Source organism: Schistocerca piceifrons, chromosome 2, assembly GCF_021461385.2.
Source record: "Schistocerca piceifrons isolate TAMUIC-IGC-003096 chromosome 2, iqSchPice1.1, whole genome shotgun sequence".
NCBI lineage: Eukaryota > Metazoa > Arthropoda > Insecta > Orthoptera > Acrididae > Schistocerca > Schistocerca piceifrons.
In genome coordinates, this window is record NC_060139.1 from 1,025,774,345 (window position 1) to 1,025,790,118 (window position 15,774).

The 15,774-nt window shown below is 46.9% G+C and overlaps 1 protein-coding gene across 2 annotated transcripts in view; it reads right to left on the reverse strand.

The window, feature by feature from the left end:
• The window catches only part of LOC124777312, a 259,203-nt gene that overhangs the window by 93,491 nt on the left and 149,938 nt on the right, over positions 1-15,774 (reverse strand). For both annotated transcript variants that reach the window (XM_047252668.1, XM_047252666.1), the window contains exon 4: positions 6,808-6,898. In XM_047252668.1, coding sequence (XP_047108624.1) covers positions 6,808-6,898 — 91 coding nt within the window. The remainder of the gene's footprint in view (positions 1-6,807; positions 6,899-15,774) is intronic.

The following is a 15,774-nucleotide window of genomic DNA, read 5'->3' on the forward strand; positions in this document are numbered from 1 at the left end:
TTTGTGGAGGTGAATCTGATACACAAAATCCATTTACTTGAGATACGAGAGGGATAAAATACAGGGATCGAATGGCTATTTACAATTTGTACAGAAACCAGATGGCAGTTATAAAAGTCGAGGGGCACGAAAGGGAATCGGTGGTTGAGAAGGGAGTGAGACAGGGTTGTAACTTATCCCCAGAGTTATTCAATCTATATATTGAGCAAGCAGTAAAGGAAGGAGAAATAAAAACTTTGAAGTTTGCCGACGACATTCTAATTCTGTCTGAACAGAATGGACAATGTCTTGAAAGAGGGATATAAGATGAACATCAAGAGAATCAAAACGAGGACAATGGATTGTGGTCGATTTAAATCAGGTGATAGCTTGGGAAATGAGACATTTAAATTGTGGATGAATTTTGCTATTTGGAAAGCAAAATAACTGCTAATAGTCAATGTAGGGGGGATATAAAATATAGACTGGCAATGGCAAGAAAAGCGATTTTGAAGAAGAGAAATTTGTTAGCATCGAGTATAGATTTAAGTGTCAGCAAGCCCTTTCTGAAAGTATTTGAATGGAGTGTAGCCATGGAAGTGAAACATGGACGATAAACAGTTTAGGCATGAAGAAAATAGAAATTTTGAGATGCGGTGCTACAGAAGAATGCTGAAGACTAGATGGGTAGATCACCTAACTATTGCGGAGGTACTGAATACAATTGGTGAGAAGAGAAATTTGTAGTAAAACCTGACTAGAAGAAGGGATCGGTTGCTAGGACACATTCTGTGGCATCAAGAGACCACCAGTTTAATACTGGAGTGAACCGTTTCGGGAGGGGGGAGGGGGGGAGGGGGGGAGGAGGGGGAGGGGGGGAGGGGATCGTAGATGGAGACTAGGAGATGAATACAGTAAGCAGATTCAGTAGGATGTAGCTTGTAGTAATTACTCGGAGATGAAGAGGTTTGGTTCAAATGGCTCTGAGCACTATGGGACTCAACTGCTGAGGTCATTAGTCCCCTAGAACTTAGAACTAGTTAAACCTAACTAACCTAAGGACATCACAAACATCCATGCCCGAGGCAGGATTCGAACCTGCGACCGTAGCAGTCTTGCGGTTCCAGACTGCAGCGCCTTTAACCGCACGGCCACTTCGGCCGGCAAAGAGGTTTGGACAGGATAGAGTAGCATGGAGAGTTGCATCGAAACAGTCTTTGGACTGAAGACTACAACAACAGTGTAAGATAGATATAGATCTCCTCCCCCAATTTAAAGAAAAATTCAACACTTAAGCTGCATTTCGGAGTCGTGTTCGTCACTGCAATCTGAATTTCGTGCAGTGAGTTACTTACTTTCGAAATATCACAATAACTTTGACCACTAACGATATGACATGCAGTTTAGTATGAACTGACGAATGAGACTTCGAAATGTAAAAGAAACAATTTTTTTGACAAATAGTTTCTTTATAATCGTCTGAGGAAGATTGCAGAGCAGGCAGTGTTCCTGCACTGCCGTCCGGCAGTGTAGGGCATCGGCGTCTTGCTGCACCGGAGCAGACAAAGAGTGTTTTATTTATTCTAGACAGGTAGGCAGCGCATGTCGTCGAATACGGAACTGCGAGCCAGCTGCGACTGTGTGCTGCCGCATTAAGGAGCAAAGGGATATCTTCGTGCTGATTCAAACTTCCCTATGCTGGCGTCTACTATGTGATTCGTGAGTAACCTGTTTTTGTTTGAAATTAGAATTATACACTCCTGGAAATTGAAATAAGAACACCGTGAATTCATTGTCCCAGGAAGGGGAAACTTTATTGACTCATTCCTGGGGTCAGATACATCACATGATCACACTGACAGAACCTTTCGCAGCAATGCAGGCTGCTATTCTCCCATGGAGACGATCGTAGAGATGCTGGATGTAGTCCTGTGGAACGGCTTGCCATGCCATTTCCACCTGGCGCCTCAGTTGGACCAGCGTTCGTGCTGGACGTGCAGACCGCGTGAGACGACGCTTCATCCAGTCCCAAACATGCTCAATGGGGGACAGATCCGGAGATCTTGCTGGCCAGGGTAGTTGACTTACACCTTCTAGAGCACGTTGGGTGACACGGGATACATGCGGACGTGCATTGTCCTGTTGGAACAGCAAGTTCCCTTGCCGGTCTAGGAATGGTAGAACGATGGGTTCGATGACGGTTTGGATGTACCGTGCACTATTCAGTGTCCCCTCGACGATCACCAGTGGTGTACGGCCAGTGTAGGAGATCGCTCCCCACACCATGATGCCGGGTGTTGGCCCTGTGTGCCTCGGTCATATGCAGTCCTGATTGTGGCGCTCACCTGCACGGCGCCAAACACGCATACGACCATCATTGGCACCAAGGCAGAAGCGACTCTCATCGCTGAAGACGACACGTCTCCATTCGTCCCTCCATTCACGCCTGTCGCGACACCACTGGAGGCGGGCTGCACGATGTTGGGGCGTGAGCGGAAGACGGCCTAACGGTGTGCGGGACCGTAGCCCAGCTTCATGGAGACGGTTGCGAATGGTCCTCGCCGATACCCCAGGAGCAACAGTGTCCCTAATTTGCTGGGAAGTGGCGGTGCGGTCCCCTACGGCACTGCGTAGGATCCTACGGTCTTGGCGTGCATCCGTGCGTCGCTGCGGTCCGGTCCCAGGTCGACGGGCACGTGCACCTTCCGCCGACCACTGGCGACAACATCGATGTACTGTGGAGACCTCACGCCCCACGTGTTGAGCAATTCGGCGGTACGTCCACCCGGCCTCCCGCATGCCCACTATACGCCCTCGCTCAAAGTCCGTCAACTGCACATACGGTTCACGTCCACGCTGTCGCGGCATGCTACCAGTGTTAAAGACTGCGATGGAGCTCCGTATGCCACGGCAAACTGGCTGACACTGACGGCGGCGGTGCACAAATGCTGCGCAGCTAGCGCCATTCGACGGCCAACACCGCGGTTCCTGGTGTGTCCGCTGTGCCGTGTGTGTGATCATTGCTTGTACAGCCCTCTCGCAGTGTCCGGAGCAAGTATGGTGGGTCTGACACACCGGTGTCAATGTGTTCTTTTTTCCATTTCCAGGAGTGTATATCAGTACCCTCAGCCGCTGACGGGCGTTGATATATATCAACGGGGACAGGTGAAAATATGTGACCCGATCGGGACTCGAATCCGGTATGTCCTGCTTACATGGCAGACGCTCTATCCATCTGTGCCACCGAGGGTACAGAGGACAGCGCGACTACAGGGACTATCTGGCGCACGCCTATCGTGAGACCCACATTGTCACCTTATATGTCCACACACTACATTCGTAGTTTCCCTACCCAGCACATTCATCACTCGTGGAAGACATTCTTACCCGGTATAAGTATTAGTTTTTCTTTGTGTGCACGATTTTGGCGCTATTTAATTACTCCAGCAGTGCTGCAGAAAATCTAATGTGCTGAGCAGTTATGACTGTTTCACAAGTAGTTTGTGCCCTTGGCAATCTATGGGTTTCCGGTAGAGGAGTCTGATATGACAGCAAAGTCTTTTGTGGCAGCATTGTTATGTAAGCCATCTCGTGGCGAAGAATACGGTGATTAGCCTCGACAGCTCCTGACTTTTAATTCAGATTTGAAGCGATCGCGACGTTGCATGCTGCCTGGTGGTTCTGCGGGCACGTGACGCGTTAACGAAAGTATGTAAGCAGAGCAGACGCGGACGGAGCAATCCCTTGAGATAAGCGACTTTGACAAGGGCACATTATTGTTAAGCAGAGCGTATGAATGAGTATCTCGAAAATGGCGAAGCAGGTCGAATGTTCACGTGCTATGTCGTGAACTGAAAGAGGTAGAACGGCAGTGAATTTGCCACTAGGCGCTAAATAGTTGGACGTACACGACTCGTCACAGAACGGCGGGTTCGGAGGCTTATCTGCTCTGTGTAGAAGGATAGGTAGTGACCTGTGGCATCTCTGCAGAAAGATCACAATACTGGTGCAGCACAAGTTTTTCTGAGCACACCGTTCATCGTACATTGTTGAACATGGAGCTCCGCAGCAGACCACCCCTACACAACGACATCGTCAGTTACGACTGCACTGGGTACGGGACCATCGAGATTCGTAGGTCGATCAATGGAAACGTGTCGGCTCTTCGAATGAATCACATTTTTGCTGCACAAGGTCGATGGTCGTCTCCACAAACGCCGTCATGGAGGTGAACGGCGGTTCGAAACGTCCAGCACTCCACAGACAAAGTCTGGAGGGAGCAGTGTTATGCTATGGGAGACATTCTCCTGCGCTTGCAGGGGACCTGTGGTAGTAATTGAAAACAGGTTGACATCTGTCAACCAGCTGCAACCGTTCATGCTTGATGTATTTGTCGACAGCCATGTCATCTTTCAGGAGTATAATTGTCCGTATATTGGAGCCAGAACCGAACTTCAGTGGTTTGGGGAGCGTTGTAGTGAACTCACGTTGATGTCTCGGCGACGATATTCGCCTGACGTAAGTCCAACGGAAACCATCTGGGTCGCCGTCGGGCGCCATCACCGTGTACGCAAATGAGCGGCCCGTTATTTATGTGAATTACATGACCTGCGCGTAGACATCTAATGCCAAATACCTCTAAAAACCTACCAACAAACTATCGGATCACTGATATGCAGAATCAGTGATGTATTTCGTTCCATAGACAGACAAAAAAGGTATTAAGTAGGTGGTCATAATGTTTTGGGGCATGTTCCTGCATGGCTGAGGTAACAATACGGCTATCCTATCGAGCGCTAGTCACATGGGGCAGTTGCGGTCATGTATGGCAGTGAACACTGCCCTTCTGAACCGATCGATTCTATATTCGCAAGAGACTCATGGTGTCGCGAGTAAGGTGAACAGCATATTGCAGAGCGATAAATGTCAGCGCTATAATACTGCCACAATCAATTGTTACACATGGCATAACACGATCATCTACCAACGAACCAGCATGCAAATTCCATGGCTGAATCATAAACCCGCTGTGTAGTCTTACCTTATACAAGAACGTATATGGCATCCCTCATATCTACTTTGAGCAGTTTTGCTGAAATGCTGATCATTTGTATATCCAAGGTTGTAGTACATTTCATGCCAGTTAGACGTTTGTTGTGTGCTGCCGTAAGGGTGCTGCAGGTACATCGTCCAGGCACATTAATGTGGCCACTGTCTACGTTCGATGGCAACGTGCAATAACCACACACAGGGGGTAGGTGGCAGTACTGGCAGTAGTGGGTACATTAAACTTGGGGGACGTGGGAAACAGTGCATTCGTTGTCGCAATGCGGAAATGGAGCGATTTATTTGCCGTTCGAAATGGCATGATCGTGGCTTTCGAGATCAGTGTGAAAGCATTTCCGGAACGGCTAAGTTTTTAAATTGTTTGCGCGTCGCCGTGTGCAGGGCAAAATGGCGGTATCCAAAACTAGCACTGAGGCAACTGTGGATCACCACGGACAATAGATGGCGCCGGCCGCTGTGGCCGAGCGGTTCTAGGCGCTTCAGTCTGGAACCGCGCGACCGCTACAGTCGCAGGTTCGAATGCTGCCCTGGGCATGGATGTGTGTGCTGCCCTTAGGTTAGTTAGGTTTAAGTAGTTCTAAGTTCTAGGGGACTGATGACCTCAGATGTTAAGTCCCATAGTGCTCACAGCCATCTGAGCCATTTGGACCATAGATGACAGGAGTGAACGACGGCTGCAGGAATGTTTATGGGCGAATGAACGTGTAACTGTTGAGCAACTGACTGTCCAGGTGGACCGAGGGGCTGCCAACAGTGTCTCCTCAACGACCGTTCAGCGAACGCTGCTGCATATGGGCCACCGCAAGGTTGAAATCGTTCAAATGGCTCTAAGCACTATGGGACTTAACATCTGAGGTCATCAGTACCCTAGACTTAGAACTACTTAAACCTAACTAACCTAAGGACATCACACACATCCATGCCTGAGGCAGGATTCGAACCTGTGACCGTAGCAGCCACGTGGTTCCGGACTGAAGCGCACAGAAGGGCTCGGCCACAGCGGCCGGACCACCGCAAGGCGTGGCTAGTTCATGCACCATCACCGACTCCTGTTGATCGACAACGAAGGCTTCAATTTTCACGCTAGTACCGCAACTTGTCGTCCACTGTGTAGCGATAGCTGGGCTTTTCAGACGAATCACGTTTTAAGCTCCATCGAACAGATGGTCGTTGACGTGTACGGCGTGAAGCTTCTGAAGGTAAACGCCCTGCATCCGGGAGGGTCCTCTATGGTTTGGGAAGTGTTTTCGTGACATTTCGGGGTTGATTTCGTAATTCTGGTGAGCACAGTGGCTCAACACAATATGTATCTAAACTTGGCGACCATGTCCACCCTTACACGCAGTTCGCGTTTCCGCAGCACGATGGCATCTACCAGCAGGACAATGCAAAGTGTCACGCAGCTGACAGTGTACGTGTGTGGTTCGAAGAGCCCCAGAAAGAGTTTACCGCTCTCCACTGGCCGCCAGATCCAATAGAGAATCTGTGGGACCACCTCGATCGCGCTGTGGATCATCAGCCGAGAAACCTAGCGCAGTGCTGGAGTCGGCAAGGCTCCGCATCCCTGTCGGTAACTTCCAGAACCACATTGACTCTCTTCCTGCACGCCTCGAGCTGCAAAGGTTGGTTATTCAGGCTTTTTACAGGTTGTTGCATAGCTGTTACTGGACAGAGTATAATGGCCAGCAGTGTAGTGAGAGTCCGCCGTGGCTACGCTTCCCTACTTGCAGTTGGGCAGCGAGTAGAGGTGAGCTGGCTTACCTGCGCTTGCTGGGTGGTGCGAAGGCGCCCTCCGCCCCGTCGGGTCGCCGCTCGTTGGCGCCGCCGTAGTAGCGGTACTGGTTCACCGCGCCTGCAACAGGTGCGTCACCAACTGAATGACCTGTGGGCTGCAGCGTGGCGGCGGCCGCAATGCGGGCAGCGGTCTGCGCATCGTGCAGGGGACGGACAAGGATGTGGAAACGACAAAAACACCACACATTGCCATGCCTGACACGGTAGAGGGAAACCTTTGGCGTTCTAAACAGTTCCCAGTCGCGTCGGAGTGGGAACATACAGGCCTGTATGTTTTTCTACTGAATCTTATACTACAGTGGGAAGTTCAGTAACGATGATGCAGGTGGATCATGCAGCCTTCCCTCCACGGTAGACCACAAAGGCTCAACAATATTGAGATCTGATGACAATCGTAGGCAGGGGAAATGTGACAATCCACCTTCGTGCTCACAAAACCAGTCCTGGACGATGCAAGCCATTAGAACATAGCATCACCATTTGTGAACAAAAATGAAAATGAAATCACCGTACGGCATAGATAGCTGGAAGTCCCAACCCGGAGAATTTCGGCCGCCGAGTCGCAAGTCTTTTCAGTTGACGCCACACTGGGCGACTTGCGTGTCGATGATGATGAAATGATGGCGGGGACAACACGACACCCAGTCCGTGAGTGGAGAAGTCGCCGATCCGTATCGGAAACGAACCCGGGCCCAGTGCGTGACACTCAGACGTACAGATTGCTCAGCTAAGGAAGCGGAATGGTGGGAAAAAAATTTTACCATTGGATGGACCTCATCAGCCAAAACGGCCACATAAGCCTTGGAAGTAAATCGACCTTGTCCGCCCCCGGTAGCTGAATGGTCAGCGTGACGGATTGTCAATCCTCTGGGCCTGGGTTCGATTCCCGGCTGGGTCGGGCAATTTTCTCCTCCAAGGGACTGAGTGTTGTGCTGTCCTCATCATCAACCTATCATCCGCATGGACTGTAGGTCGCCCAAGTGGCGTCAAATCGAAAGACCGGAACCCGGCGAACAGTCTGCCCGACGGGGAGCCCCAGCCTTACGAATAAACAAATTGTAAGTAGGCTGTTTCGGTTTTTATGTTGGTAACGCCACGTAGCGCTCTGTATGAAAATCACTGGCTGTGCTGTGTGCAGTCTGTGGCTGGATGGCATTGTTGAAATATTCTCTATTGTAGTGTTGGGCAGTTGGATGTGAACAGCGCGTAGCGTTGCGCAGTTGGAGTTGAGCCGCCAGCAGTGGTGGATGTGGGGAGAGAGATGGCAGAATTTTGAGAGCGGACGATCTGGACGTGTGTCTATCAGAAAGAGTAAATTTGTATTATTGAGTATCACGAACTGATACATATATATGATGAGTTTTCAACATTATTAAGGTAAATACATTGTTTGTTCTTTATCAAAACCTTTCATTTGCTAACTATGCCTGTCAGTAGTTAGTGCCTTCAGTAGTTAGAATCTTTTATTTAGCTGGCAGTAGTGGTGCTCGCTGTATTGCAGTAGTTTGAGTAACGAAGATTTTTGTGAGGTAAGTGATTCACGAAAGGTATAGGTTATTGTTAGTCAGGGCCATTCTTTTGTAGGGATTATTGAAAGTCAGATTGCGTTGCGCTAAAAATATTGTATGTCAGTTTAGTGATGATCAGAATAAGTAAAGAGAGAAATGTATGTGTACGTTCAGTTTTGCTCAGCTGTTTGAAAATCAAATAACGTAAGAGGTTTATCAGCACAGTAATTCACTAAGTTTTCTAAGGGGACGTTTCATATGTCGACCCTTAGCCGAGGATACCTCACTGGAATCTTCTGATTTTTTCTTGTAGTTGTGTAATTAGTGTAGCTATTGTTTATTGCGAGAGCGTAATTATAGAGAGAATATTCCAACAATGCCAACCAGCCAGAGACTGCACACAGCACAGCCAGTGATTTTCATACAGAGCTCTACGTGGCGTTACCAATATAAAAACCTAAACAGCCTACTTACAAAATAAATAAATTAGACCTTGAACAGTATCCAAGGAGCATTTGGAATACCGAAATATGGCTGCCCAAATCATCACCGAACCAACACTACGTTTCACTCTTGGGAGGTAAGGTCTGCCAGAAGATGGAAACAGTGCGAAACAAGATTCTTCCTGCCAAATGACTTTCTTCCATTGCTCCATGGTAGAGATTTTATGGCTTCGGCTCTATGTTTTCCTGTTAGGGCATATGCATCACTGATGAGTGGTTTTGGAATCCCAGCTCGCCATGCAAATCCCTGCCTATGGAGCGGTCTTCATGCTGCTTTGATGCTAACAGGGTTCGCGAGGATGACATTCAGTTCTGCAGTCACTTTTGCAGATGCTGTAGTCTTACTTTTCGTCAGAATACCCTCCAATGACCGGCCGTCTGTCACGATCACTCAACACGCACATCCGTCCCCGCTGTTACTTAGCGGATGATGTTTTTCGGCTTTCCCTGGTGGGAAGGGGGCGGTGTTGTCAGTTCGCGCTGAGTATCGCATACCCTACGGTTGCAGAAGCAAAAGCTGTGCCGTTCTCTTCTGGATACATTCACACGCTCCCCACTGACATGTTAAACACGGTGTCTATAAATTCGAGCTACTATTAAAAAAAAAATAGCTTGGAAACCATTAGAGGCAGAACAGGTAGAACATCGTGGTTTCAGAGGCATCGTATGCCTCTGAAACTTCAAACACTTCGGCTAGTTTGGTTACATAAACACTCAACATACGAGCACCAACAATGTGGCCATGTTCCAATTCATTTGGCTCCGACATAATCACTGACAACTACACAGAACGTACTGAGGATACTGTACAGGTTCCGTTCGTGGTCAAACAGCGCAGCCATGACTAGCATCTGCCTTTATGTTGAGAAGCGTGGATTTCTCGTGGTGTTTACATATTTTTGTCCAACCCCTGTAGCTCTATCATAACGGCCGACTGATTGTCAGTCGAACATTGGAAGGGGGCGATGTCAGTTCGCGCTGAATATCGGATACCCCACCGTTGCAGAAGCAGAAGCTGTGCCTGTCTCTTAAGGATACATTCACACGTTCCCCATTGACATGATAAACACGGTGCCCATAAATTCGCGCTATTATTAAAAAAATCACAGCTTGGAAACTATTAGAGGCAGAACAGGCAGAACATCGTGGTTTCTTGCAGAACGTTTAGCCGCCCTCAAAGTCATTTTTTTTAATGCCAGAATTTCAATGTTTGCTCCAGTAGTCGCTCATAGAACATAAAGGCGATATTCGAGTTCTACTCATATATGTGTGAGCCTTCCAGCATCAGCATTCCTGTTTGCTTGACTGATTCGTGCACGAAGTGTAGTAATGTCATTGACTGGTGTTTTGTACATGCGATCCTTCACCTAACCCCACAGCAAGTAGCCTAATGGGGTGCCATCAGAGGAGCGCGGGAGTCACGTGATAGGACCGTCGCGACCCATCCACTGCGGTGTGACAAGAAAGTTCAGAGAGTTACACCACATCCTACTGCTCAATTGGCAGGTATGTCAATATTATTCGGATAAGATGACCTATGTCAAGTAGCATTAGTGTTAAATTTTGTTGTTGTAAGTAAAATTGTTTGAACTGAATACTCAATGTTCTGTCTGTATTCTGTTTCATGTCGAGTATAGACGTCAAAACTTGCAGTCCTCTGCATGTTCAACGCCGCCGCAACCATGAGCTTGCCGCTGTTGACCTCCGCGCGAAGACCATAGGGCGAGAGAAGGTCTTGTCGGCGCGTGTTATCAAATTAATGAATGAAAATTATTGTTGAAATGTTTTGTAATTATGCAGAGCTATGTTGGAAACGGAAAAATACCACGTTTGAAATCAGATTTTGTCTAAATTATATACTAGGAACATCTGTGTTAGTGTATGACTTCTGATGTGAAAACATACATCGATAAGTGTGAAATCTGACGTGTTTCCAACCAAGAATATTGATATGCTGGAATATAATAAAAATATGTATGATTTTAATTTAGTCTGTCGTCCTCATGGAGAATTGATTCGAGAACCGAATTTTATTGGTGAATTTTGGGAAGTCATTGAATATTAAAGTGAGGCACCGATCGATATATTGAGAGTTGCCACCAGAGAGTTGCAGTTCGTGCAATTTGAAAAAAAAAAAGACCAAGGAGTTTTATGAATGTTTAAGAGGCACAAAACATAATCTTCGTCTCCCTCAACTTCCTAACTTGCAGAAAGTTAACCAAAACGATCCTTGGAGTTAACTCAAATTTTTGTTGTGGCGCCCCTCTGGAAAAGAAGCCTATTAAGGTCAAGCTTAGTACTTTCCACATATGATAGAAAGTCTTCATTACTATAGTACACACTGGTGTTGTAACGTGTTAAAAAAAGGCCTGGCGTCGCAGCACTTCTCTGGAATTTTTGTCATTCATCACATTCCGCACATTAAAATTCCAATGTGGGGGTGCACCGTCATGCTGGAAAATGACGGACGACTGCAGCTCTTCGGTCTCTGCTAGCTGGAACTGTTCGAGCATGTCCATGTAACCATTTCCCGTTATAGTTTTCTTAGCGGAAGAAATGGGCTTCTTCCCCCATAATGCATTAGGCCGCACTTAACATTGAATTTCGGGCTATCATGGATGTGTTCACGTGTGTTGCGTATGTTCAAGGAACCCCAAATCCTAATACTGTGCCGATTCAGATGTCCACAAATGTGGAAAGTTGTTTCATCTGAAAACAGGCACGGTTTCAGATATTCACTGTCAGCGTCTACGCAGGCTAGCATGAAACACGCGAATGACTATTGCAAAGAACGATTGCTGGGCTGCAGTGCTTGGAACATTGATTTTGTATGCAGAAACGTGTAACCGCGTATTTAACACTTAATGGACAGTTGGACTTTCGTCCAGCAGTTCGTGTGATACATGACGGATTGACTTCTGAAGGCTGCATTGAAATGTAGCTTGCACTGTCAACACGTACTTGAGGTCCAGACGGACGTTCACTTCTTCAAGAAGGGGAAAATGGGCTGGAGGTGTGAGTTTGTGTTATAAAGGGCAACGTAGTAGTCCGTGCAGCTATGGTGGTATAGTGGTTAGCACATCTGAATAGCAAGCAGAACATTTGGCTTCAAACTCCAGCCCTGGCACAAATTTTAATGCATTGCTTCAGCTTCTGTCCTTGTCGAAGATAAAGTTTAGACTCATTTGTCCCCAGGAAAATGATTCCATCAGATCATTCTCTTTAAGGCTTTTGAACCACCTCATTACGCTAGTTTTATGCCTGTGGTGCCGTCCCATTCTGGCGTCGACAATTCTGGAGTGCCAGTGTCACAGAGTTGGATTCTTCATGCCAGATGACACTTTAATCCTTCTCCTGGTGTGCCGCCATTCTGATGCACTCCAGGCCAAAGGGAATAGCTGATAACGCTTTACAATAACCCTCGATGCTTTATCTCTAGTTGTTTCCCAGTTACGATTTTTTTGGAGCGATAGTGGGCCTTTATGGACACCCTGTATTTGCTTTGCTTAGCGGGATGATGTTATCTTTACCACGTTTTTGCTCATTTTTGCAACTAGTTTCAGACATTCTGTCACACAAAGTAAAGGTAGAGCATAGAGAAGCAAAGCAAAGGATGTAAATGATTCGTTATGAAACCACGCTTTGCCTACAACTAACTGCGGCAACAGTGGCACTGCAGAGCGCGATATGGTAATGGCGAACACAACAGAAGGCGTGATGAAGCTCGTTGTCCAATTATTTGTTGCGATGGTACCTATCCCGTAAACAATTAGCTGTCGATCGCTTCGTTATTCTGATACAGGTATGGTTCACGGGCGCGTACAATACCAGCGAATTACGTGTTGAAAACAAAATCACGTTCCGTTTTGATTACACATGCTATACTCTGATTAAAATAACTTAGTGACGGGCAGAGTGCTGTAGCGGAGGGCCGCGTTGCTGGCGTGCTGCCAGCCACACTACACAAAGGCTCCGCAAGCACCTGCACAGCAGACAACACGGCGAGCGCGAGGCTTTCGGAAGGTACTCAGAGGTTCGGTGTGCGCTGTGATTACCATATGACGGCGAAATTTGGTAGATAACACAGGGTGTCCCACTCAAACCTCCATCATTTCAAAGATCCAGGAAAAAAATCCACAGCCGATACGACAAGCGCACCAGATTGTCGAGCATCTCAAAGAATTTATTCATTTATCATCAATACATCTCTACATGTGAACCATTCCTAGCACGATAAATATCGAGTCTATATTCAATTTCTTGCCAAGTTCTTTGTAACATTTCCTCTGTTATTGTTGCAATCGCGTTAGTGATACGATGTCGCAACGTAGGAATATCGTCCACTTTGGTCGCATACACGCGGTCCTTCACGAATCCCAACATGAAAAAAATCAAGCGGCGTAATGTCGGGTGAACGTGGTGGCCAGGCAATGCTTCCTCCACGTCCGATCCAACGATTGGGAAATTTCTATCCAGAAACTTACGAACAGCCGTTGACAAATGCGAGGGAGCTCCACCTTGTTGAAAAATGATGTTGCGTTGCAAGTCTTGTATCTGAGGGTGCACAAATTGCTCCAACATGTCCAGATACACTGACCCATTCACTGTTTGTTCCACAAAGAAGAACGGTCCAGCAATCTTGTTGTACATCAGCCCGCACCAGGCGTTTAGTTTACGGCTATCACGAACATGTTCAGTGACAATGTGCGGATTTTGCGAACCCCAAATCCGAACATTATGCCTATTAACCCTTCCTGATACATGAAAGGTTGCCTCATCTGAGAATAAACAGCTTTCCAGAAAGCTGGCATCCATATCAATACGCTGCAGCGTATCTGTAGCAAATTGTCAGCGTGGTTTGTCGTTTGGCGTCATATGTTGCAGAATTTGCACTTTGTAAGCACACACACGAAGACGCTGGTGAACTACACGATGCAATGTTGATCGAGATACATCAAGTTGCCTAGATGCTTGACGAATTGACTTACGTGGGCTTCTGAGAAAGATTTGCTGATGTCTTTCACTGTCTCTTCTGAAACTCTGTAACGTGCACCACCAGAATGTTTCAGAACAATTCCTATAGCCAGAAACTTCCTATACCATTACTTAATTGTTTTCATATCAGGTGGATCACATTCACACACATGACGATAATTTCTTTGCACAGTAATCGGCGATTTTGTTTCTGCTTGCGCGCGCTGTTGTGGAGTCGCCACTTTCACTTTATGCGACCGTGCTGCACTCCGTCGACGATACTTGGGACTTTTGACGCGTGAATATAAATTCTATGAGATGCTCTACAATGTGGTACATTTTTCACTGACGTATCTACTGTGCTTTTTCTCTCCTGGGTCCTTGAAATCAGGGATGTTTGAGTGGGATACCCTGTGTAATGCAGAACCGATTTACACTGGAAAAAATTAGTTCCAATTTTGGCCACCAGATGCAACTCGAGAGCTGTACACTGTTTATACGGCCGTACGACGTCCACACTGTCATTCGATAAGCCGTGACGTGTGTGAACAGCATGGCTATCGAGAAGAGACACTGTGCTCTGTTGGTGAAACAATTTTATGTAAATAGCAGCAATTACAGTGCTGCATTGAGAAAGTATCATCGAATGATGCCCGGTGTCATGAAGTGATTTAAAGAAGATGATGATGAAATTCGAAAACACGGGTGAGCTTGCTGTGGCACCTGGGAGAGGAAGGTGTCCCTTCCTAGTGGAAGCTATCGACGAAGTTGCTGTTGCTGTAACTGGCCATGCAGCACGTGCCCTGGGTAGCGCTAGTGCTCGCGCACGAGAATAGTCCGTCGCATGCTCAACAGTACGAAAAGTTTTTCAGTCTGTTTAACACTGGTAGCTGTACAAGATCCAGACGGTGCAGCAGCTGAAATCTCATGCTTCGTAGCAATGTCTTGAATTTGGTCTTCGGTTTCTGGCTAGGTCCGAAGTTGATGACATGTGGTTAGGCAATAGTCTATGCAGTGGTGAGACACATTTTACACTACAGGGTTCAGCGAGTGCACAGTGAGCCGTGGCGTTGCTGGCGCGCCAGAGTATTTGCAAGTACCTCGCCTCCGCGCTCTCGTCTTTGTTTGTGGCACGTACTGAGTTTTGGCTGCCTTATCCTTGTTGGAGGAGTTAACTGGAGGCTCTCGCCAAGGACGGGACAGTTGGCGTTCGATGTTACCTGTGGCTAGAGAGCTTATATAGGGAGAGAGTGGCCAATCGGCCCGTGGCAGCCAAGTTTTACCATACTGCGCGCGGGATGTGCAAGCAGGTAGCGGCGCAAGCAGAAAGCTAGCCACTTCACGAATAAAAGAAGGCATGTTTGACGCATGAGACCAAAGCAGATCTTCTACCTCAATACTCGGTATATAAGTACAACAAATGCCATTCGTCTATGTTTATATAGCGCTAATAAATTTGTGAGCAAATGGAAGTATCGTGAAGCAGTGTGTATGAATGCCGAATCTCAACAGCTGTATTTTATGATGCTGTATAAACATTGACAACTGATAAATAAGAAAAAGAAGTTTCGTTTAATGTATCTCAGAGTACATGATGCTATTTCAGATTTTTCCTTGCGGATATTCATCGTTGAAATTGGCAAACTCTTGTCTCTTTCCGACCCCACATAAAGCATTTTAAGCGTGTGTCGATCTTATAACATTTTCTTATGCTGGCAAAACACGTCATTCTGTACACACTTTTAGGAACTCTATACCACAGAAAATCTGAAAAATATCAATACTTAGGTACTCTACTGAAACAGCAGAAATTAATTCAAAATAGGTAACTGAATATCCACACGATAATTATAATTTATAGGAATGTGAATAGCCAAGACTACAGAGCCAAGTGCGAGTCGCCAATCGGAAGTACGTAAACTTATGGTTCGGTATACGTAGTAAAACAC